The 22,949-nt window shown below is 41.6% G+C and overlaps 1 protein-coding gene across 3 annotated transcripts in view; it reads left to right on the top strand.

Moving 5' to 3' along the window:
* gbf1 (golgi brefeldin A resistant guanine nucleotide exchange factor 1) overlaps nucleotides 1-22,949 on the top strand; it is a 109,242-nt gene that overhangs the window by 7,453 nt on the left and 78,840 nt on the right. For all 3 annotated transcript variants that reach the window (XM_074645628.1, XM_074645626.1, XM_074645627.1), the window contains exon 3: nucleotides 567-633. In XM_074645628.1, the coding sequence (XP_074501729.1) occupies nucleotides 567-633 (67 nt within the window). The remainder of the gene's footprint in view (nucleotides 1-566; nucleotides 634-22,949) is intronic.

Below are 22,949 nucleotides of genomic sequence, written 5' to 3'. Positions count from 1 at the left end.
TTGCTGAAATCTCCAAATGGCAAAAGTTTCTGAAGCCAAATCACAGCATGGCTTTTTCTATGGTGTTCCTCAAGGTCTGGGTGTCTTAATGTGGTATTGTGGAGGGATTATTGATCATTTTGATCAATTCTCGAGCTGTAGAAAATGGTTAAATTTAGCACCAAATCTGTGTAACGAATGGTATCAACCCAAAAATTGCTGCAACAACTTATGAGACATGATAGAGCATGGGAATGGCCATCACAAACCTATATCATCATGTTATACGCTCTTATACACTTTCACAATTTATTTTCATTAATTTATTAAATAATTTGTATTTCTTATTAATGACTAGAACAACTTGACACACTAGCTTTCAAATGATGTACACCACTTCTATTCGACATCTACTGTTGACTATTTATCTACCCCTGAACATCACTTGTCCTCCAACCTTACCCCTCTAAAAAGAAGGCAGAATGGTAAGGGGTTAAAGGATTAGATTAGATTCAACTACTCTGAATGTCAAATGGTGTCTTAGATGTCCTCCCTCATGTTCTTATCATGTTTTATTCTTTGCCCAGGATGAAGAACAGGACCCATTACTTAACAGCTTTGGCCACCTCAAGGAAATACTCAACTACATAAAAGGTATGTGGGTTGGGTGTAAGGTGATGTGGTATCAGACATGTGACTTGAGGAGCCGGGGATCGAACCGCCGACCTTCAGATTGGTGGGCGACCTGCTCTACCTCTTAGTCAAAGCCGTCCCCAAGTGCTAGGCTTAATAAAGTGCCCTTCTTCTTCGTCTTCGTCTTCTTCTTCGTCTTCTTCTCTCGTCGCCAAACCGGTAGAGCCAGGGCAACACGACCTCCTCTCCACGCCAACCAGATAGAGCTTTAGCAACACAACCTCCTCTCCACGCCAAGATAGATAGAGCCCAAGCAACACGACCTCCTCTCCACCATGAACCTAAAGAGAGGACCATATTTTTGTTTTTAATTCACAGTTAATTCACTGTCTTATATCAGTATAGGAAGGAGATATTTTATCAGGTGTGCTCAGTAGATTTCCACAGGAAAACGCTTATGCCCTTCACAGTTGTCAATAATATCTCGCAACATCTTATAGTGTAAGTGATTTTCTCAGTTTTGCTGTTTGTCAATTTATTAAACTGTCCTTTTTATAAGAAGACAATGGTAAATGGTATATGGAGGTAGAAAGCAAGTGTCTCCGTACAAAAAAAAGAGAAGATGTCAAGCCATGCAGTGATTTGCAAGGTGCAGTAACATGGATCAGAGGTCGAGAATGTGTCCAGCAATGTTGAGTCAACATTGTTTCTTTAAATCATTGTCAGTGGATATGCTTTGTGATGTTGTATATGACAGATTTAGATGACATTTTTCATTGTTTCGCGCTAAGGTTAGGATTTTTATGTTGCAAATTAAAATTTGATTGTGTAGAATAGTTTGAAACACACACTTTGTGTATGACTTTGCTCATGTTGCCCCCTTGGCTGAGCCTTCAGAACTGATTGGACTACAGATGGTAATTTTCAGTTGTTTCACAGATTAATGGCATACTGTAGTTGATTCCAGATTAATTGTTCGCATCGGGGAAATTATTCTGGATTGTTGCCTTGGCCCTGCACCAACTGGTTGTAATGCTTAGCCCCACACTCCCTATACCAGTCTACATGTCAAGTCTGATGTTTTACCTGTAAGATGCAAGTTTTAATGCTTCTTCTGTGACGAGAAAACCGATTTCCATACTGTCAAAGAAATAAGAATGATGCTTCCAATTACAGCGATTAATCGATTGACAGAAAAAAGGATCTGTAACTATTTTTTATAATCAATTAAAGTCGTCATTTTTCAAACAAATATGCCAAACATTTCCCGGTTTTATTTTCCCATTTGTGGGAAAATTTGCTGCTTTTCTTTGTCTTGTGTGATAGTAATTCAAAACTCTTTGGTTTTTTGATCCGTTTGTTGGACAAAACAAGACATTTGATGGTGTCATATTGGGCTTTATGAAATTCTGATGGACATTTTTCACTATTTTCTGACTTTTTTTTTAGACAAAACAACTAACCAATTAATCAAGAAAATTATGAATCGATAATGAAAATAATTGTTAGTTGCAGCCATACTCCTAATCATAGTCAATAATCACAGTATTACTCTCCTATGGGGTTCTTAACAGCGCTGTCGGCTGAAGGGTTGATCACACTGGATGGAAATAGTGGTATACAGGGTCTGGTCTGGTTCAGGAGTAGTCTAGCATTCAGCCCTGTGGAGCTGAGAGCATCGGTGGGGTGAACAGAAACAAGGGTGAAGAAACAGAGTGTGCACCGTGCTGCCGCAATACATTAAGTATAATTGATATATCACTTGGAATGAGCTTGGAATTGGGGCCTCCTCAACTAAGATTGAACATGGACTTCTTCCAGTCTTATCACGCTATCACTAAGTGTGGTGACTGATCATTTGTGAGTCCCAAGCATGTGTAAATGCAGTGGTGGTGTCTAACAGCAACCCTTCTTCTGAGAGACCCAAGCTGGCTCTGAGGACAATCCTGCATGTTGTCATGCCTTTGCAATGAGAGTCCTGGCAGCTCCCACAGCCCCACAGGCCCACAGCTCCAGTTGTAGAAGTTGTGAGCAATGGGAAAGATGCAACACATGGAGCTGCACAGTCTGTGCCCCCACCGCTGCTGCTTTCCTCCAGGGAATGCCTCTGCTGCTGTGAGATGGACAGGCACTGCTGGCTGAGGAGGAATCCTCCACACTGGTTAACCTCTTTCCTTTTCCCTCTCCCTATAACCCTTTCCCTTCAGCACCGATTCCATTTACAGTTACTGTATTTGACCAGAATGGAAGTCGAATATACAATTTTTTCCCAGCTTTTTTTTAGGGCATTTGCATGAAGTAATGAGTCCATGTCAAGGATGTTTGAAAGCCTTGTTGCATCCTTAAGCCCAAATCCCCTGTGCACCCAGTCTCTGAAATGTTACATCCATGCCCTGATGAAAGACAAAATGGAGATCAAATAACCACAGTAGAGCTCAATTCTGTGCTCGACAGACTGATCAATTTGTTTTGTTTTTGCAGCAGCATAATAACCTAATAGATCTTTCATACAGAAACACAGCAATATTTTGGTAGGAAATCTTGCGGGTGGGCTGTGTTTTGCTGCTGCTTTGAGGCTTCGCAGCGGCCCAGCTGTCTGCTTAATGAAAGCCCAGTAATTCCATTCACTCTGGTGTGTATCTCCGCTCCCTCTAACAACCAAAGCCAACCAGCAAAGGAAATATGAATTAGTCCCCACAAGGTTTCTCAGCCCCTCTGTCTCTCTCTTCTCTTGTTTTCTTTCTTTCCATACTTCTCTGTCGCTCTCTCTCTGTCTGGCTGAGGGTTTCACTGCTCTGGCGGTCGTGTTCTGTTGTAACTAGTGTGATTGACAGGACCATGTGCCGTGGAGCTGGAGAGTAGTGCAGCTGGAAGTATATCATCTGCAACTTTAGTTGGGTAAATATAGCAGGGAGTCTTGTCAAGCAAAGAGATAAATTGTTCTGGGAAAGGAAGTCTTGTCTCTCTTTTCTGAAAGCAAGAAAAAAAGAGTTTACTTCCACTCCTGAAAAATGCAAGGTCCTCCTCTTCTCGACTCCTGAACAATGAGAGCACAGTTGAGGAAGCTGGGCCAACGACGGGCCATGTGTTGTGATGCTTCAGCTCCACCTTGCTCAGTCAGCCAGGCAAATCAGTCCCAGGAAGCGGGGGCCTTTCCTCTGATTTAAATGGGATGGTTTGGATTGAGCCTGATATCTAATGCCCCATCCCTAACCTCATTAGACCCATATAATTGAGTGCTTTCCACAGCTTTGTTGCCAGCATCTGTCTTTAGATATGCACTGGCTTGCGAAAAAAAAAGGCTGTTTTCTCTCCTTTTTATACTTAAACGACCAGTGTGTAACATTTAGGGGGATCTGTTTGCAGAAGTGGAATATAATATTAATAAGTATGATTTCTTTAGTGTCACCTGATAATAAGAATTGTGTTTTCGTTAGCTTAGAATGAGCACCGCCATGTTTCTACAGTAGCCCAGAACGGACAAACCAAACTCTGTTAACTTTTCCTGCTCGGGCCTGAATCGATAGCGTTACTCGCTCCAGTCGCCGCTGCCGCTGCCGCTCCCTCTCCCTCTCTTCAACACTCACTTCCCACTGGCTCTGCTCCAAATGACCTACGCTGCTCTTACAACAACTGGCTCTAGAGAGGGCCATCTGCGTTTTCACGTCGGCCACCATGGCTCTCCAACACGCTTGCTAAACGGGTAGAGGCTTCAGTTGGATACCGCCAGATCCTACACACTGGACCTTTTAAAAGAGGACAATGTGACATTTATTGTGTCCTCCTCATCCTCATCCTCATTGTGTGTATAATAATAATTGTCTGTAACATCTTTTAGAGGTATAGGGGTTTATGTCATGATCCCACACCATTTGGTACAGTTCGTTATGCCCTATGAGCATCCACAATATGCAAGTTGAGGTCCTTTGTTACAGTGATGGAGCAGTACTGACTAGGGATGCTAATTGTGATTTTTTTTTAACTGATAACCGACCCCTCGTTAACCGATTATTAACCGTCAACCGACAAGATTAGTGTGACCATGCAGCGGTGCGCCAGCTGCAGTGTATACGCACAACAGACAACTGAGTCCCCAGTTCACCCGTCCGGGAGAGTTAGCAGCCACGATGCTGTGTATTGTCGAGGACACATGCAGCCACTTTCTCAGTAAAAGTCTCCACCGCACCAGTTAGTTTAGCTGCGAGGTTGTCAGCTGTGTGTCTGCCCGGCGTAACGACAGCGAGTGTCCAGTGTGTGTGTTTGCGCTACGTTCGCAGCTGTAGCATTGCTGGTGGCTTCGTGCTCGCTGTTGTCACACACTTGTCCGGACAAAACGTGTGTGTGTGGCGGCAGTGAGTGTGGGGTTGTCGGTGGCATGAACGTAGTAGTGCAGTGTGGATACAGTTTATTTGTCGGTGAATGAATGCTACAACTCATCAAGACCCAAGCCAAGCTCCTGTATCTCACAACACCGGCTCTGACTCACTTAAGGTGGGCTGTTAAGGTGGACCAGCTATTCTCCTTTAAGTGACAAAGTCTTAAATCCATATGTTGTGGCTATACTTTCTTCACAATTTCATACTAGTTTGATTATTATCAGTTTGATAATTTTTATGACATTTTGAACCTTTATGTAACAAGTCTTGTGGTGTGAAATGGCTCCATCAGTGCTAGTTGGTGAACAGTTGGCTAAACGGACCAGTAGCCGTTGCGATGACATTAATAGCCATGTGGGTTTTGTTTCGTCTAATCCAGGCACTACGCTGGAATTAAAAACAAGCAACTGATAGTGACAAATTGGCTCTAAGATTTTGATTTGTTGCTGCATAGCATTACTCCCATTATCAACTACCAAATATAAGAATGTAGAAATACAGAAACTCTTATTGTGTTTGGTGTTCTTACATCTGAAACATTATTTTGAGCTGCAGATTGAGTCTTTTGTCTCTTACCTGACATTGACAGGGGGTCTCTCCCGTATAGGATTGTCATCACACAGACAAATCTGTCTCAATCTCTTGTTGAATAATTCTGTGGATTTATTTTATTGCTGGACTATACCTCAGAGAGTAAGAAAGCCCGGAGAACGGCCTTTCAGTCTGACATACATTTTATTTCCTCTCCCGCTCACCTATTATTTTTTTTTCCAGTTGCACCTTTTTTATCCAGAAGTCACTGAGCCTCAGCTTCTCAAATCTTCAATTCTTTCCCTCCGCCCTCGCCTCCCATCAACCCCCTCTGCTGCAGCGAAGGTCAGATTTTTGACAAGTCTGCAGAAGAAACAGTCTGTCTCCTAAATCCCTTCATTTTTATTCATACAAATACAGGTTTAGAGCCCCTCGCAGCCCCCCAGATACAAAGCCAGAGTGGCCTTTTGACTGACAGCTTTCTCCTCTTCATCCAAACACTAACGAAATTCACAAGCACACCTCTAATTGACTCGAATCACCAGCACAGCACCAGAGGTAGATATCAGGGGGCATGGCAGTGGATTTGCAGAGTGAACATTGTGGAGGATGATTTGATTACTCTCCAGCTGACCTTTGCAATAATTATCCTGGTTTCCCCAAAGCAAAGCACATAGCAGAGCTAATTTGGCGTGGAATAGTATAATTATGACAAAAATAATATCATTTTAATCATGTAGTTTGAGGCCCCCCAACATGTAACGCTCATTATCTTATCTGTTGCAATAAAACGAAGGTGGTCAGTGGCACCGGTATAATGATACTTTTGTGTTTTGAAAATGTTTCCCTATGTTTTCACACAGCCTAATCCGTGCATTACTGACGACCTCACTAATTCATCACATTTTACCGTCATGTCAGTCATCAAGAGAGAATGCACACATGCCGTCTCTCTTAGTGTTATTTCAAGGTCAAGCGTGAGTGTGTGTCGTCTTGGTCCCCAGCTGCGGTCAGGCAGGCGCTGGCAGGGCCTCCGGGGGTTGAAGCCCGAGCACTCGGGATCTGGTTGTGGCCTTTTACCCCCCCGCCACGCCCCTTACACCCTTTCACCCCTCCCTTCCTCTTCCCTGCCACCTGATCTTCACACATATATCACTCCCAATTGAACCGGCAGAAGGCAGCTGGCAAATGCCGAAGAAGAGGAGCCATAATTCATGTCGCTCAGCCACTTATGCAAATATGTTTACTCATGAAGGCATACTGAGCAAGGAGAATCTGCCTCATGGCAATTCTTCACATGTCTGCCGTGTGGCCCCAGCGTCCCGTAGCTTTAAGCATGAGATCATGGGTTAAATTCTCAGTCCCGCTGTCAGTGTTATTTTTATGACATGGTCAAAAGACAATAAACCGAGTGGGCGGAGTTGTCACTTACGTTGATGTCTTGTCAGATTTGCCGAGACCTGACGTTGGGTCGGCATAGTACTTAGATAAGTGAATCCCTTAATATTTATGCAAGCACAGAGGACAATATTCAACTACTGATTACTTCAATTATTGATTAATCTGCTTGATTTAATTTTCTGGATTATTCATTCGGTTCATAAAATGACAGAAAATAATGAAACAGGCCCCTCACATTTTCTCAGATTCATGGCGATGTCTTCAAATCGCTTGTAGTTTGTCTAAAACCCAAAGATATTCAGTTTTTTTTTTTTTTTTTTATCATAGAAGACAAAGTAAAGCAGCAATTCTTAACATTTGAAAAACCTTGAATTTGTGAATTTTTGCTATTTTTGCTTGGAAGAATTACTTGAATGGTTAATCAATTATGGGAATTTCTGTCAATCGAACGACCAATTAATTGACTAATTGTATGAGCTCTAAAATACAGCTCAGTCAAGGTAACAACAATCAAACAATGATTAATTGTAACGGAACATACTGTCAAAGTAATTTTTCATACATTATTTACAGATTTATTTTGCCAAGTTCTGTTATTGTTGAGGCTTTGTGTAATTGTGCAGACTGGTCCTCATACGTGTACATAAAACAATGCAGTTGTGATTGATGGTTGATGGGAGGCGCCATGGATTATACAGGTGTTATTATACAGTGGCAAGCCTTTGGCCTACCGGTTGTAAAAGCCCCCCATCAAAAGAGCTATGATTAATAGGAGTTGCTCCCCCTCCCTAGACAGGCTGCCACCTAGTACTGGTTAGTAGCTGTAAATCTGGCCAGTTAACAGTGCCCTAACCGGGGACTGACAGGCAGGGCTTAGGCCCAGTGTGAAGAGGGGATGCAACTGTTGTACTGTTTCAGAGGTTCTCAACAATGTGCTGAGTGGATGGAGCGTCCCAGCAGAGGGCTATTAATCATGCCGACTGGGGTGTCTGTTGGGTGGGAGGGGGAGATCGGGCTCAGGCATGGACAGAGCTGAGGGGGTCCAGGGTGCCGCGGAGGATATGGATGTGCTGACAGGAACAGTGGGCAAGATGTGAGCAAAACAAACTAGCCCCCATGAGCACCAGCGGAGAGGAGGAGGAGGGCAGGCTGGGCCAGAGCTTGGACACAACAAATGTGCTTTGCATTCACACTAAAGCCTCTAGCATGCACAGAGGAGTTTTTTTAAATCAGATTTTGAATCTGCATTGCATTTATTCAACACACAAATCAGTTTGGTAATACAGAAATTCCACTTATTTGTATTAATAACCATCAGTGCTTCCTGTCACCATCTAAAGTCACTTTAACCTGATTACATCAACACAATTTATTCCTGCAAAGCTCATTCAGAGGCTACAATACACTACAGGAGTCATGGTTGGGTGGGAGTTCTGTTCAGTGGGAAAAAAAACAAATGCACAAGGATCCGTTTCTTTTCATTTATTTTTGAACAGACTGTAGTGCAAGTGTGAAAGACGGACACAATCCTCCTGCTGGGGACTGAGGGAACATTTTGCCCACTGGCAACTTTGGTAAACTATTTTCATTGTAAAAATAAGGAACATTTCAAACACTTGTGTATTACACTGTAGGAACATTGAACAAAGACTTTCCCCAAAAGGCAACAGGTCACTACAGGCTATAAAACTGAAAAGCTGTGAAACTGAAAATACAAAATATACATGTTGCTTTTTCCTCGTTCCGGTGATTGGCACATCTGGCTGATGGTGTTAACATGTTTGATGTGCTTCCATTCACATTCTCCTACGATGGCAGAGCAACGCCGACGCACCGCTCTCGTCTTATATACATGACTCTCTCTCTGTTGCTGTCGTAGCTGACAGGGAACCTGCATGCGGGTCTTTTCCAGCTCCACCGTTCCATTTGCGCGCTCACCATAGTTTCACTGACTCGCCAATCAGCTTGTTGGGCTATGACAGCATACAGATAAAAGTTTCTCGGCGGACGTGCATCAATTTGTGTTTTCTGCGTGCGACTGCGTGCACCGTTTCGAGACGGTTTCGGCATGAATGCGCCGATAGTTACAGCCCCATTGTTTATGATTTTAAGCAGCTTTTAATTTTCTTCTACATATAGTTATTAGCACACATTTGCCTATGTGGCCATTGGCAGTAGTGGTAGTGAACTTACTCAGACATTATTGTCCCAATGGTGACTGTCGAAGTGGCCAATGATGCCTGCTACCTTAAAAATGACATTGACTCAGTTTTTGAAGGGAAACTTTGCAGATGTTCAGTCAGCTCTGTGTCACTGCAGTGTGGGTATTAGCTGATGAACGGCACCCAGTCTCCCTCCATGTCACAGCTCCCGGAGCTCGCCCCGCTCAGCGGCTCAGATCACACCGGCTCTCCATACTATAAGAATAGTGAATTTTTTGCATGTGCAGAACCGCACATATCAACCTACATTTTTGCACTTTAATATGTAAACCTTTTTTTACATTTTGTCTTGTGCGGCATCATACCATGACATACAGTTTGTCAGAATAAAATGAACTTAAATGAAATGGTCAATTAGATTTTTTTTGGCGGAAAATTAATCACATATCGATAGAAAATGGTTTGTTATGGCAACCCTACACCTTACTTGTTGTAGTTTTACCTTCAAATAAAGTGGTAGCTAAATTTTCTGACCACTTGTGTTTGTTACTCCTTTGGACTTATGTTAAGCTGGCCTGGCCCACTGAGTCTGATGGATCAGTTAAGGTCTAGACCTTCTCTGTGTTGTCAGCTGTAACTCGATGGTGAGGATTTAGTGTTTTCCTCTGTGCAACCCGGATTCAGTTTTAATGTTCTGTTAAGTGTATTCCTATGAGGTGGTAATTGGGGTTCAGCACGAGACCGATACCTCGACCCACACCCACCTCGCCTTAGCTTACCCCAGAGCTAGTGAGCTTTGAGTTAAGTGTTGCTTTAATTCCTCACAGTGAGCTCCGAGCATTTACAAAACTGTGTATTGAGGCAAGGTTTGAGATGTTTCAACACCTCAAGCGCCCGCTCATCACCTGAGGTCTGCTCTAAAAACAGACTTGTGGTCTACACATGGTGACATGTCGATTGGCCGAGCAGCATTTTCAAGATTGACTATACAAGCTGGTATTGACAATTTCTGAAGATGCCAAGTATCGGTTTTCAATGTGTAAATGAGTGTGTCTCTAAGTTTAGCCTCCCATTGAAGGCAGAGTTAGTAAGCATCTGAATTTTCTTTTTTTTTTACATGACCTGCAGTGTGTGACTTATATTTTTAGGGTGTTATCATTAACATACCGTCACTTGAAATTCACATATCGCACACAGCCGCAGCAGTCATCAAACATGATAACTGATGGCTTATACATCTGTTGCACCAATTACAGCCTGAGGTTTCTGTTTTGTATGCCATGTGGGTATCATAGGTGTTTTGCAGTTGGTGAAATAATCTGAAATAATGACATTATTTTACATCGTGATTATTTGAGTTTTGAACCTCCATTTGTAGTTTTTTGGTGCAAGATTCAGGTAGTCATCAAATGAAACAAACTAAATCCCATCCAAATAATTGTTTAGTGTTAAAGTTCATTCTTGACCTTGGAAATAGTAGTTCTGTTAAATCAAGGTACACTTACTAATTTTTTCACAAACTTTCAGTAACGTAACAATCCAGCAATATCCATTTGCTCGTGAAGACTGTGAGTTAAGATGATTTTGTCAGGCTCTATCATCATTTTCCTTTAAAGGTCACCTATTATGCAAAATGCACTTTTCCATGTCTTTTAAACATCAATATCTGTCCCCAGTGTGTCTACAGGCCACCATAGTATCATAAAAGACCATCCTCTCTTTTTCTCCTCCTCCGTTTGTCCGGAAATGGGTGCAGAAAAAAAATTCGCTTTTTTCCTTGTATTCTGACGTCATTAGAGAATGCAAGCCACGTGAGGGTTTCCTGGTCGAACCAGAGAGAACCTTCAGTAGCTGACCCCGCCCCACAGCGCGTCACTGTCTCTCCTCCTCAACCGAACTTGAGCAAAGTAGCTCATACTGTTAGTCTGCAAGAACCAGCAGAACAGGCTTCATGTACTCCCATCATCTAAATATAACATGTTCATTCACAAAGGCTTTATGTAATTACACTGTTTAAACAGATGATATTTATATATTATATATATTTGATGTCATGCATGTAGCAGATTACAGGTAGTAAATAGTGACTTGTAAGCAACACAACACATTTCTGTTTCACAGTCAAACTTTATTTGAGTTGACAGATGACAATATTAATTATTCACAGCATTTGTAATCATCTCACCTGTTAGTTAGTTATGTTAACATGGTACAGGAGAAAGTCTTTCAGCTCTGGTAAACTATGGTAAGCTAAGCTCCGGTGGTCTGTAGTCATGGTAACACAGAGACAGCTACTACTGTAAATAATATACCATTACTCTGATCTTCCATACATTTATCTTTTAGCAGAAATAATGAACTGACTACTGTTTCACATCTTCTATTTTCCACCCTGATGGTCGCTGTGTTTACACACCGTGTCATAGCGGTAGCATGTAGCTAACCCGTTAGCATGTAGCTACATGCTAACGGGTTAGCTTTGTATCTCCATGTAAACAGAGCCATCTGCTCTCAGCTGTCTGCTCTCCTCTGGGATGATTCTGTCGGTCATTTCTCACAGATGGATCTGTAAAGACAGACGTAAAACAGAGTGTATGTTTACGGTTTACAGAGTTGATGCATGAGGTAAACACTGAGTTAACTAACAGAGATATAAACAGCATTATTTACCTGAGAGAAACCGTCAGGAAAACCTGGAATCTGGACCGCAGATGTTCATCATGTGTCGCCGATTTCTGATCAGATTCCTCCGGTAACGTGCGCTGGGTGAAGTTTCTGGTTTATAAACTTTAAAGTGGTTTATAAACTTTATTCTAGCTGCTATCTCTCCACTCGTCTCTCTCTCCAGAGCTTCTCCGGGAGGGAGGGGGAGGGTGACGCTGTTGTTGAGGACGTTTGATTGACAGAAAACGCTGACCAATCAGAGCAGAGTGGGAGGAGACAGAGGCTACAGACACAGAAATCAGCACTTTTGGAAATGGGCTGAAACAGAGGTTATAGAGACATGCTGGAATGCATGATCTGATTGTTTTTTTGAAAAAAAAACTTCAGAGACATGGTTTGGAGGTGTCTGAGACCTATAATAACTAGTTTAAATGGAGTATAATATGTGACCTTTAAGTGGCACATTGTTTATATTTACTTGAAAGACTATCATTGGCACACTGCTGTATAATGTCCATGGCTTGAGTTTGTGTGCAGTCCAAGTTAAGAATGGGTACGAGTTATAGATTCATTGAAAAAACTAAAACAATGCATGACCAAGACAGCATTCTAAAATATGGTTTAAGCATGTTTGCCTTATATTTAGGGATTAGACAATTATGTCTGTCTCTCTGTCTGTCCGTCTTTGAGCTGGTGCAGAGTTTTGACTCCTCATTAACGTAACGTTATCGCCAGCTCACTCACTGTAAATGCAGACGTCGGCTGCTGACTGGTGCGTTAACTGTAGCGTTAACATTAAACAGTCTAACGTTAGCTAACCGGTACCGTTAACAGTAATACTAGCAAGCTTACCTCATTGACTTGGATTGAATTCCCTATTGCCGCTGTGGATGTCATAAGGTCAGAGGCTGGCGGTATGTGCTGTGTGTGTGTGTGTGTGTGTGTGTGTGTGTGTGTGTGTGTGTGTGTGTGTGTCAATGCAGGACGGATGGGGGGGCACTGATAGTGTGTGTGTGTCTAATTTATGTTAGCAGGGTATTTTTCTTTCAACTCACGTCCCAAAATTCATTTTCATCCACTCTGATCCTATTTTTTTCTGCCCCAGGACGACGGGACGTCCTTAAGCTCAAAGCCTGAACAGTACGCTAGACCGCTTCAACCTAAAAACTCAGCCCAGTGTTGCCAACTCTTTTTCAATGAAAGTAGCTCGCAGCACTAGCTCCAAAAGTCCCTAAATCTAGAGAGAACGTCTCCAAGTCATCAACACTGACAAGTCCGTCCCTTCAGGCCTCCGAAGCCACGCCCCCAAAATTATTATTATGAACGTAAGCAACCAACATGGCTGCTGTTAGGACTCACAGCTGTCAAGCCAGCAGCTGGAGGAAGACTCTGGTGATAGACAATGAGTGCATGCAGGTAGACAGATGTAGGAAGGTAGACAGGCAGATAGGTAGGCAGGTAGGCAGGTAGGTAGGTAGCCAGGTTGGTAGGTAGACAGGTTGGTTGTTTCTTTTTTTTGTCATGTAAAGAGAATTTCAACAAATATAGCAAAAATGTTTTATTAACAATTAACAAATATTGGGAACATTTACATAGGAGCTAAAACTTGTTCGAGCTGCCAGTCTTTGACATAAGACACAAGGTTCATTTAATTTTGCTGTTGAAAAAAAAATCTTGCTAACTTTGTAAAAAAGCAACTTTGTGTATTGTTTGACATGAAGTGAATCTGCTCTACATTTTTGTCATATAAAAATATGATTTTTGCATCCGGTTCAAGCAATAATCACTGTATTATACTGACTTTCTTCACCTTTCTTCTGGATATTTATTACCTTTTGTATCATTTGTTTTCACCGTCTTTAATAACAGTTCACTGCTTTGTCCTAACACATGTGGCAACACTGTAGAGAGGTTAGCATTAACAGTTTATTGCTGGAACACAACACAACATAAATAAGGCTAAGCATGCTAATGTCACAGAACTCTAGTTTGTCTTGTCAGGGAGTTGTGTTATGTGGACTATGCATAAGTTATGTCTAGTTAATGGCGTCGCCACCATTCTGATGTCTGGTATGTTGCCATGCTGCAGGTTGTAAATGTGCTTGTGAGAACAGACTAGAAATAGGTCTTGACTTTTGACGGAGCCCTGGAATTCCATATTGACAGTTATACAGGGTAAAATCCAGTAAACTGGGCTTCACACCGCCCTGTTTATCATTATCATAAACATACAGTGTTCTGCAGGGTGAATCACAATGGAAAGTCAATGCTCAAGAATTGAGGATGGTGTTGATAATCTCCTGAGTAGGACAGCAAAGCTGGCCAAATTAAAGCACACAGTCCACTAGCTGCGGAAGCAGCGCTGGTATAGAGGTGTTGGTTGTATGGGGGGGTGGGGGTGGGAGGTGTGTGGGGGGTTGTTGTGGTAGAAAATAAGGGCCCATATTAGTATTTCGGAGAGGCACCGTCTTGCTGTCTTGCTTGTGTGGCGCTCACATCCTTAAGCCTTTGGTGTCTCAGTGTGAATCCCACACTGCCTTGATGGACTGGGTTAATAAACCACTCAGCAACCATCCCTCCCACACACACACACACACACACAGGCCGACAAACCGAGCACACACACATGTGAAGTCTCTTGACACACACAGCTGCTTGTTATTTCATGCCCCATAAGGGTGCTGTGACCACGGACATTGTAATACACATATCCAATTAGCTAAGCATTGCATCGCGCACTGGTCTCAAGCTGGGATTCTCACAGATACATACATGCTCTCTTGTACTGGACTTTATTTTCTTGTTAGTGCCTCATCACAAACTAGTGCTTCTTATTTCAAGAAGTACCTCACAGAACATTAAGTTGAATAATTCCATTTTAGCAGATTATAGTTGTTTCCTCCAGGCCTTTTTTCTCTAAGTTCTAAGTGCTCACTTCATCTTGTTTCTACTGTTTTGCAGTTTGATATCATGGTTCAAAAGTCATCGTCAAATTGGATCTTATCAATATTCTTCTGCGCTTTTTAGGATGACGATATTTTGTTGCTAGCAGGTTTGTTTATGGCATGGCTCAGATTCAATTCAGTTTATTTTTATACAGCGTCAAATTATAACAGAAGTTATCACGAGACGCTTTTCATATAGAGCAGGTCTACACCGTACTCAGCTCCTGATGTTAAAAGCTCCATAGGCTTCGATCTTTTAGTTTGAGCCTTTAGAGTAGAAATGAAAACTGACTATGAATCCCTGAGGTACCTTTTTGTCGGTTTAAACCTGCAGTAGGTAGAATATTTTTGGCAAAACTTCCTTAATTACCTTTCAGCATATTGTAATTCAAGTGTTCTGAGAGAAAACTAGACTTCTGCTCCTCCTCATGGCTCTGTTTTCAGGCTTTAGAAAGTCTAGCCCGTGACGGGAGACTTTGGCCAATCACAGGTCATTTCAGAGAGAGAGAGAGAGAGAGAGCGTTCCTATTGGCTGTGCTCCGGCTGGTGGGCGGTGCTTTGTATTTCCTAAACTGATCTCAACATGGCTGCCGGGGCATTCTCATTTTACAGCTAAACAGTACACTACAAGATGTTTCTGAAAACATTTGAGGAGAGAAATAGGCATTACAGTAACAGAATATTGATTCATATCTGATCAGCGCTGCCTAGTGTGACCGTTTGGTCGGATTGACAGCTGCTCAGAGACGACAAGGCTCCAGCTCGACTCTGATTGGTTGTTTTCCTCCGGTCTGTGAAATCTTGCAGATGCCTTTAGGAGCACCGGAAGACACGGAGGCCCATGATTTTTTTCAGATTACCTGTCTCATGCACTAATGTCATGATATAGTGTTTTATAAAAAAATAACTTTTTTTAATCATATGTGCTCCATTTCTACCTACTGCTTCTTTAATGCTAAGTCTTAACACACTGTGGGTAATTGGGACATTCTGTCAGAAATCAATAATTTTCTGACCTCCCCCCTTTTGATTTGAACGAGTGTTATCCTACACGTCATCCTGTATGAGAGAATATTAGAACGTGGTTTGATTAACCAGAATGGCCGACCATTCAGGAGGCAGGGGCCCTCAAAGTTGGCCCACATTTGACGACTACCCGTCCTAGACACAGACATCTTCAAAAATAAACATACCACTATTTTTTTTTTGATCATCAAAAAGCTAACAAACAAGATTATCCACAATTTCAATACTTTTGGTCCAAAATAAATAAATCTGCAAATTAGTTTTTTTTTTTGTCCTTTTTTAATGTTTTTATTATTTTTTATTTAGCCTTTATTTAGCCAGGATAATCCCATTGAGATTTTGAATCCCATTTCCAAGGGAGTCCTAGCCAAGTAGCGGAAAAGTTTCACACAAGCACACTAGTATAGGGATATTTTATTTCTCAACAACAGACTAAACTCAGTATGAGGCTGCTGGTCCCCAAACTTGAACATCTATTAGGGGTGCTGTTGGTGGATCAATATGCAGTGATCGTTTTTCATTTTCATCTTTGTCATCTACTATTGTGACATTAGCGGAAGGTTTTTGTTGTATGTTGTGTCAACACTTTTGTTTTATTATATTTTCGGTAGTGGAGGATATTGTTTTACTGATCAGGAGCAATAAGACTGCATTAAAACACTAATTAGTTAATTTGTCACATTTATCTGTTTTTCAAATTTATTATTCAGTTTTCATTCATTGAGTGAAATTGTAATACATATAGCCTGTGGTCAAATGTAACTTTTTTTATTTAGGTTTCATTATTGAAAAAGGTTTTCAAATATTTTGAGTCATCATTTTTGTTGCTGAAATGAACACTGACGGTATGCAGGCTCACAGAAAATGGAAAGGGTGATTTGAGTTAAATCACTTGACAAACTCTGCACAACATCCATACGGTTGTCATCCCCCTCCTGTTAGAGCTTGGAACAGGACACTGGCACAAGGCGCTCGCCTCTCGAGTGGACTACCCAGAATTAAAAAAAGCCGTCCTATTTCTGGGCTGCAGCTGGGGGCTTTGAAATGAGTGTGTGCCGTAAAGGTGACATGGGTCAAAAATTTCTCGTCGAGGGGACGGTGGGAGGGTGACTGCTGGGTAGAGAGAGGACAGTCGTGCTGGTGGGCATGTTTGGGGGGTGATTAAACAACTGGCCATATTTCATAGCACAAATATTGAATGAAAAAGAGGTGACACATTCAGCAGGAGTGCTTTAAACCTGTTGACGCACCCCCTTCTTAAATAGAGTGGGATCAGTGCCGCCCTCCAGGGGAGGGAGCCGAGCAGGCTGGTGTGGCCCAGTGCAGCTGACGGCGAGACATGCTAACAACCTGGGACAAAAAGAAGGTGTTGATTGCTCTGAAAGCAAAATAGACCTGCCGATATGTATGACCATGTTCGCTCCCTGCTCTCTGGCCCACTGTTTTTTTTTCACAGCTTTGGACTGCACAGAGCTGTGCTTTAGACACGGATTTATTAATCTGGGTAAACTAAGGACGAAGGAGATGAAATATGAATCGTTTTTGCACAGTTTTTTTATTAACAAACCAGTTTGTTCTTATTATGTGCTGGGAGATAATTCTGGCACTTAGCAAGATGTTATGTAGAAATACATGTTTTTATCAGCCCAAGTTTCAGTAATCATCCCATCCTTGATAATTTAATAGCTGAAGGCTTAATATACAGCTCTTGAGTATGAACACCAATAGGAAGCTTTGTCCTCAGGAAGATACTACAGATCATCACATGGAAAGAGTGAAATACTACGTTTTCCTTAAACAGCAGTGAGCTGTCTGTTCAGAAAAAAACAGAATCACCAACAATTGAGCCCCTCTCAACCCTTATCCATTGGTGTAAAACAACACATATTTGGCAAGTAGGTCATGATGAGCAGGTACAGTGTTTTATGATTCAATTTTAACAATAAAAGTTTCCATTTGCAAAACCCGTAACACAAAATCCTATATATTCTAATTTTGGGTACAAAATCTCACATAACCCACAACGCGAAACCATCTATATCCATTGTGGTGATGCAGCATGCATCAGATTTATCAGAGCATCACAACATTGTATGTTCATCACTAAATTTGAATCATTATTGCATTTTAAAATAAAAATGGCCATTATCAAATTATGTCGTCAAACAGGGACTAATGCTAATCAAAACCGAGCATGCAGTAGTCATTTCTTCAAAGATTATACAAATAGCAATGGGGAAAGGTATTTCAAAAGGAATTTGAAATGATGAACTTTCATTTTATTTACTGATTTTATTACTTTAACTTTAGATGATGTATTCTAGAGTTAGACTTTACAGACCTATATTCATACCCAGGCAAAAAATGATGCTGTTCACTTCATCTGCATACCGTTTCTGTTCTTTATCAACCGCAAAGTTAAGTTTATTTAAACTAAGTTTAATCTTTGAAATAGTGTAAGTACATACTGTTGAGTTGGAAAGCATACTGTAAACCAGGGGTGACCCCGAGTTTAGACTATTCGATAATTCAATCTTACACTAGAATCTTGTTTAGTCCACAACTCAAATATATGTAGTTTACTGTCATAGAGGAGGAAAGAAACCAGAAAAGCGTACTCTGTCAGCCCGGCGTTAACGTTAGAGAGTGTCCGACAGACCCTGTATGTGTGGCGGCAGTGAGTGTGGGATTGTAGGTGGTGTTGTAGCAGCGAACGTAGCAGCGCAGTGTATGTACAGTTTATTTGTCTGTGAATAAATGCTACAACTCCTCAAGACCCAAGCCAATCTCCTGTATCAACACCAGCTCAGACTCACTTAAGGTGGGCTGGCCTTTAAGGTGGACTAGTTATTCTCCTTTAAGTGACAAGCCGCTCCTCCTGAGTTTTGCTCAGCTTTTTATTTGATTTTTAATATTTCTTTTAACCGTTTAACCGATGGCATTAATTAGTATAAATTCTTAAACGGTTCATTATTAACATCCTTAATCTAACTCAGGCGAGCCAACCAACCTCGTGACATCACACGATAGGGTACTAGCCTTACTAAAAGTAAGAATTTGGTTACTTAGTTTGGCTCTTTGCTGGAGTTGTGCATATTGCAACTATGTTGTGAACCCTAAGACACATTAATCATAAAATACTGTAACAGACAATCTTTATTTAGATATTTAAATTATGAATTCAATTGAAAGTTTCAAATTTAAAAATCCAAACTCTATCAATGTTTAAGTGAGTGTACAAATGCGTGTGTTTTTCCTCCAACCAGTTTGAATATACCTCTATACCTCCCCACAGGTGGTAAGAATAGCAGTTGGAGATATTTATCCCTAGATTTGTCCATTGTGCTTCATAATCCCTGTGTGAGACGGGCCACACTCTGGGCTCTGCTTCCTCCCAGTCTGACCAGCGCCTGTATATGCGCAAGGCAGCTAGCAGCCATCCCAGCTATGCAGATATGTCTGTTGGTTTTTAACTGTAAAAATTCCTGCTAAAGTGGCGGGAGCTGAGCAGGTTATGAGTGGTGAAATGTTACTACATTTTGGACCTGGAGGGACTTGGGATGTGTGGCCTATGGGGCGTCTTCTGGGCGGGTTGGTTGACAGAGTTGGTTGTGGGGTGGAAGGGGGTCAGACGCAGAGGTCAAGGGAGAATGAACTTGTGAACTAGTGGGCATCAGTGTTGAAGTCAAGTATAGGTCACACTAATCCAGGGCTCAATGCACAGATTCCTCTAAACTCAACAGCACAGATGTATTGGTCTGGGTGCTCTGAGAAAATAGGGTACACAAGTGCAACTTTTCTACCTTTTCTTACAAGAGCTGAAGCATTTTGAGAAAAGGATACCACTCAGTTGCTTCATTTAAACCATCAAAATGACTCCTCATATAACTAGAAGTGCACTCGGAGAGCGCAGTTATAAGCACGGCGTAACATGTTTCAGGTTGTTTGGGATCGGAGCCACGGTGGAGAGAAAAAAAAAAAAAGCATTCCAAAGCATGACGCTACTAAACCTGAGGGGCGCACCCTATTTTTCCCTGATAAAAGCGACACTGCGAACAACAAATCTGTGGTGAAATCAACAGGATGAGAGTTAGTGACGTTAGCTTTTAGAAGTTGGTGGGCAGCACAGTCCTGCTTGGATAAATAGCGTAGCTTCTAACGTTAACGGCATTGAGTTATTATTATGAGACGTTCACAGTCTGCTCAGCAAAATGACAATTGGGCAAGGTAAATTACAACGTTACCATGATGCGTTCAAATGTAATCTCGTAAAATTAAGTTTTTTTGCGAGAAACTTGAATAAATCCAGTTGTTTGAAGGAGATGTTTTCACATTAGTATAAAATAGATATTAAAGAGGGAATTATAACCCATTTAACTTCATTACAACTTACCTAGTTTTTTTTTTTAATCAAAGCAAATATTTAAATAATCTTAATCATTTAAATTGTGTGTTTTTATGCAAATAACCACTATAGATGACGATAACAAAGTACAGTACATTACTGTGTACACTACCATTCCTCCCCCCAAAAATAGGATTACCCCAGAAGCTACGGTGTAATTCGAACACTGTAATTTACAGTGTATATAATGTTTTTACTTAAAATATATCAAACATTGAATGACTTCAGATTTAAAATGTTATTCCTTCATTTAGCGCAGAGATTTCAAAAGTGGCAGATAACATTTCTGGGTGGCAGTGGCAGGAAGTGAAAAAAGTAATTTCAGACCCTGACTGACTATTCCCAACCAAGGCTATGCAGCTGTATAGATGTTAATTCAGTAGAGTCAGTTGTTTTAGATTGATGTGACTATTGTAGGACAGATTATGAGGGGGAATCTCATCAGATGTGACTGCTACCTTATCACAGTATCAGTGATTTAGTAGAAATTTAGTCTCTTGTCGTTCATTTCTGAAGAATCCAGCGGATTAAGTAAAGGTGTGATTATAGTATGTATACGGTGTTCATTTATCCTACATCCCTCTGCTGTTGTTTACATAGAAGTTGTGTTTAGCCATACAGACAGCATCTGTCACTTACACCCACAGACACACACCACCCATGCCATTTTCTTTAAAGGTGACAAAAGGGATAACCAATTGTTTTTCTGTTTATCAGAGGTGACATGACCAGTGGCGCAAGGGGGCGAGGAGGCCCTGTGTTGCCATAGCTAAATATACATCCCTGACAGCTCCATAATAGGTTCCAGGAAGTTCAGTCGAAAATAAAAACAAAGCAACATTTCTAGCTGATTGGCTTTGAAAGGGCCGTTTTTCCTTGCTGAATGGGAAAAATGTGGACTTCAGCATTCCATGGCCGTGATGCCAGTCGGATTGGATAGGCGCAGCCTTGCGTGTGCAGAACGAGCTCGCTGCGAGGGAGACACATTGCACTGCAGAAACCAACTTTATGGGAAAGAATTAAGTCTACATGTTTGAAAGAGCGAACAGCAAACCGGAGTATTTTGAGCTTTATTTGTCAGTTTTCTGTTATACATTATTTTTGAATTTTGCACGAGTCTTTATCCCGATACAGTGTAATTTTCTCAGACATTTATTATGTTGACACTGGCGCCTTTTCACTTTTGTAGTGTAGGACATTGAAGTGTGTGAGGCCCCACCATTTTGTGGTTTGGAGCTAATCCTTGTAAAGTCTGTAGTGTAAGCCAAAATAGTTGGAAAACATATACTGTTCGGTATCTTTTCACTTCAAAGTTTTTTTTTATTTGATGCCAACGATTTTGTATTTCCAGACGATGTGCAGTGTCATGCCTAATTTTGAAAAGGTGATGCAGTAGCAATGACACACTCTTTTCACTCCAGTGATAATGCAGGCAGAAGTTATATGAGACAAATTAAAGGCTGCAGTACACTGTACATTTTTGCTCTTCAACATTCTTTAGCGAGAGCAAACTACAAGACAATGTGTTTACAAACACCTACGCCTTTTTAGTCATGAATTCATAAAGATAATGCACTCCCTGGAAGCCATCCCATTTGCTCAGCTGTCTGACATTACCCCACAGTATCTTCGAGGAGCCACTTACTGCAGCATTGGTTTAGAATTACTGCACTCCTGGCAAACAGCCTCAGTATTAGAGTCCAACACCTCTTTAGTAAATTATGTTTGTATTCCTTTTTTTTTTTTCGTTTGCCTCTCAAGTTTGGTTAAATTATGTGCTGAGAGATGTTTTATGACAAACAGCAAGCCCTGGGGAAGTGCACTTTATACATCAGTGAAAGTGAGCTGCCATGTGAACAGCAGTGAAGTGGCTCATTTTTTTCTCCTCTTCAACTACTCAGCCCCCCTCCTTGAGTTGAGCAGGGAAACTTGGATCTCGCGGAAGAAAAGGCTACAGTCTTAGAAAGCTTGTTTGAAAGGGATCTACCACTTTTATTAGAATTGTTTAATTATTGAGGATATGTTTTTTTTTTTTTATTTGTGCATGGATGTCCAAATGAAAACAAATGCCTCTCCAATGTAAAAAAAAAAAAATCCCCTTTTCTTGCTGACGCCTCCTTTATCTATAGGTGAAGGGGTATCGCAGTAGTTTGACTCTGTGTGCATGTCTGTGTGCGCGCGTGCTCTCTTAAATCCAGGCCTGTTGCCCCTGAGTTTCCCTGAAGCTGTTTCTAGTAGGGCAGACATGCAGGCCCACAGGGGAGTAATTTATGACATTTGTCGCCTTGGTCTGCTAAGCCAGCCCGGGACATCTCCAACCACTCTGAGCGGGGCAATTCAGTGCCCCAGTGGGGATAAACCTGATAGGCTTTAATGTTACCCCGCCATGGAGCCTGTGTGGCTTCAGTCGTTCGAAATGTCCCCTGTAAGCCTCTGTTGTTCGAAAGTCACCATGTGTTGCCATGGCGAGGGCAACCTGTTGCATATGGAGCGCTTACATGACACCAAGGCTTGCGCGCATGTGTGTCTTTTGTGGAAAGAGTTGTTATGAAATTCAATTGACATAAAATTTTTTTTTAAAAAATCCAGTGCGTTGACCGTTTACGGTAACTTCATTTTATTTAGTCAATCATGTCACATTTGTGAACGTATACTTCAGTGATTTTCGGATCATGTCAAAAAAATCCCTTGTGATGGCAGGATCCGGTGGGAGGCTCGCATCTGATAATTTCTGAATAACTTCAGTTGCCGGCGAAATGTTGTTAGTTATTTGTGGTCGACAACAGTAGCCGGCTGCTGATTGAGAGAAGGAGCCACTGGCTGGACC

This window comes from Sebastes fasciatus, chromosome 9, assembly GCF_043250625.1.
Source record: "Sebastes fasciatus isolate fSebFas1 chromosome 9, fSebFas1.pri, whole genome shotgun sequence".
NCBI classification, from domain to species: Eukaryota; Metazoa; Chordata; class Actinopteri; order Perciformes; family Sebastidae; genus Sebastes; species Sebastes fasciatus.
Note: the sequence above shows the minus strand (reverse complement) of the source record. Positions and strands in the feature narration are given on the sequence as shown.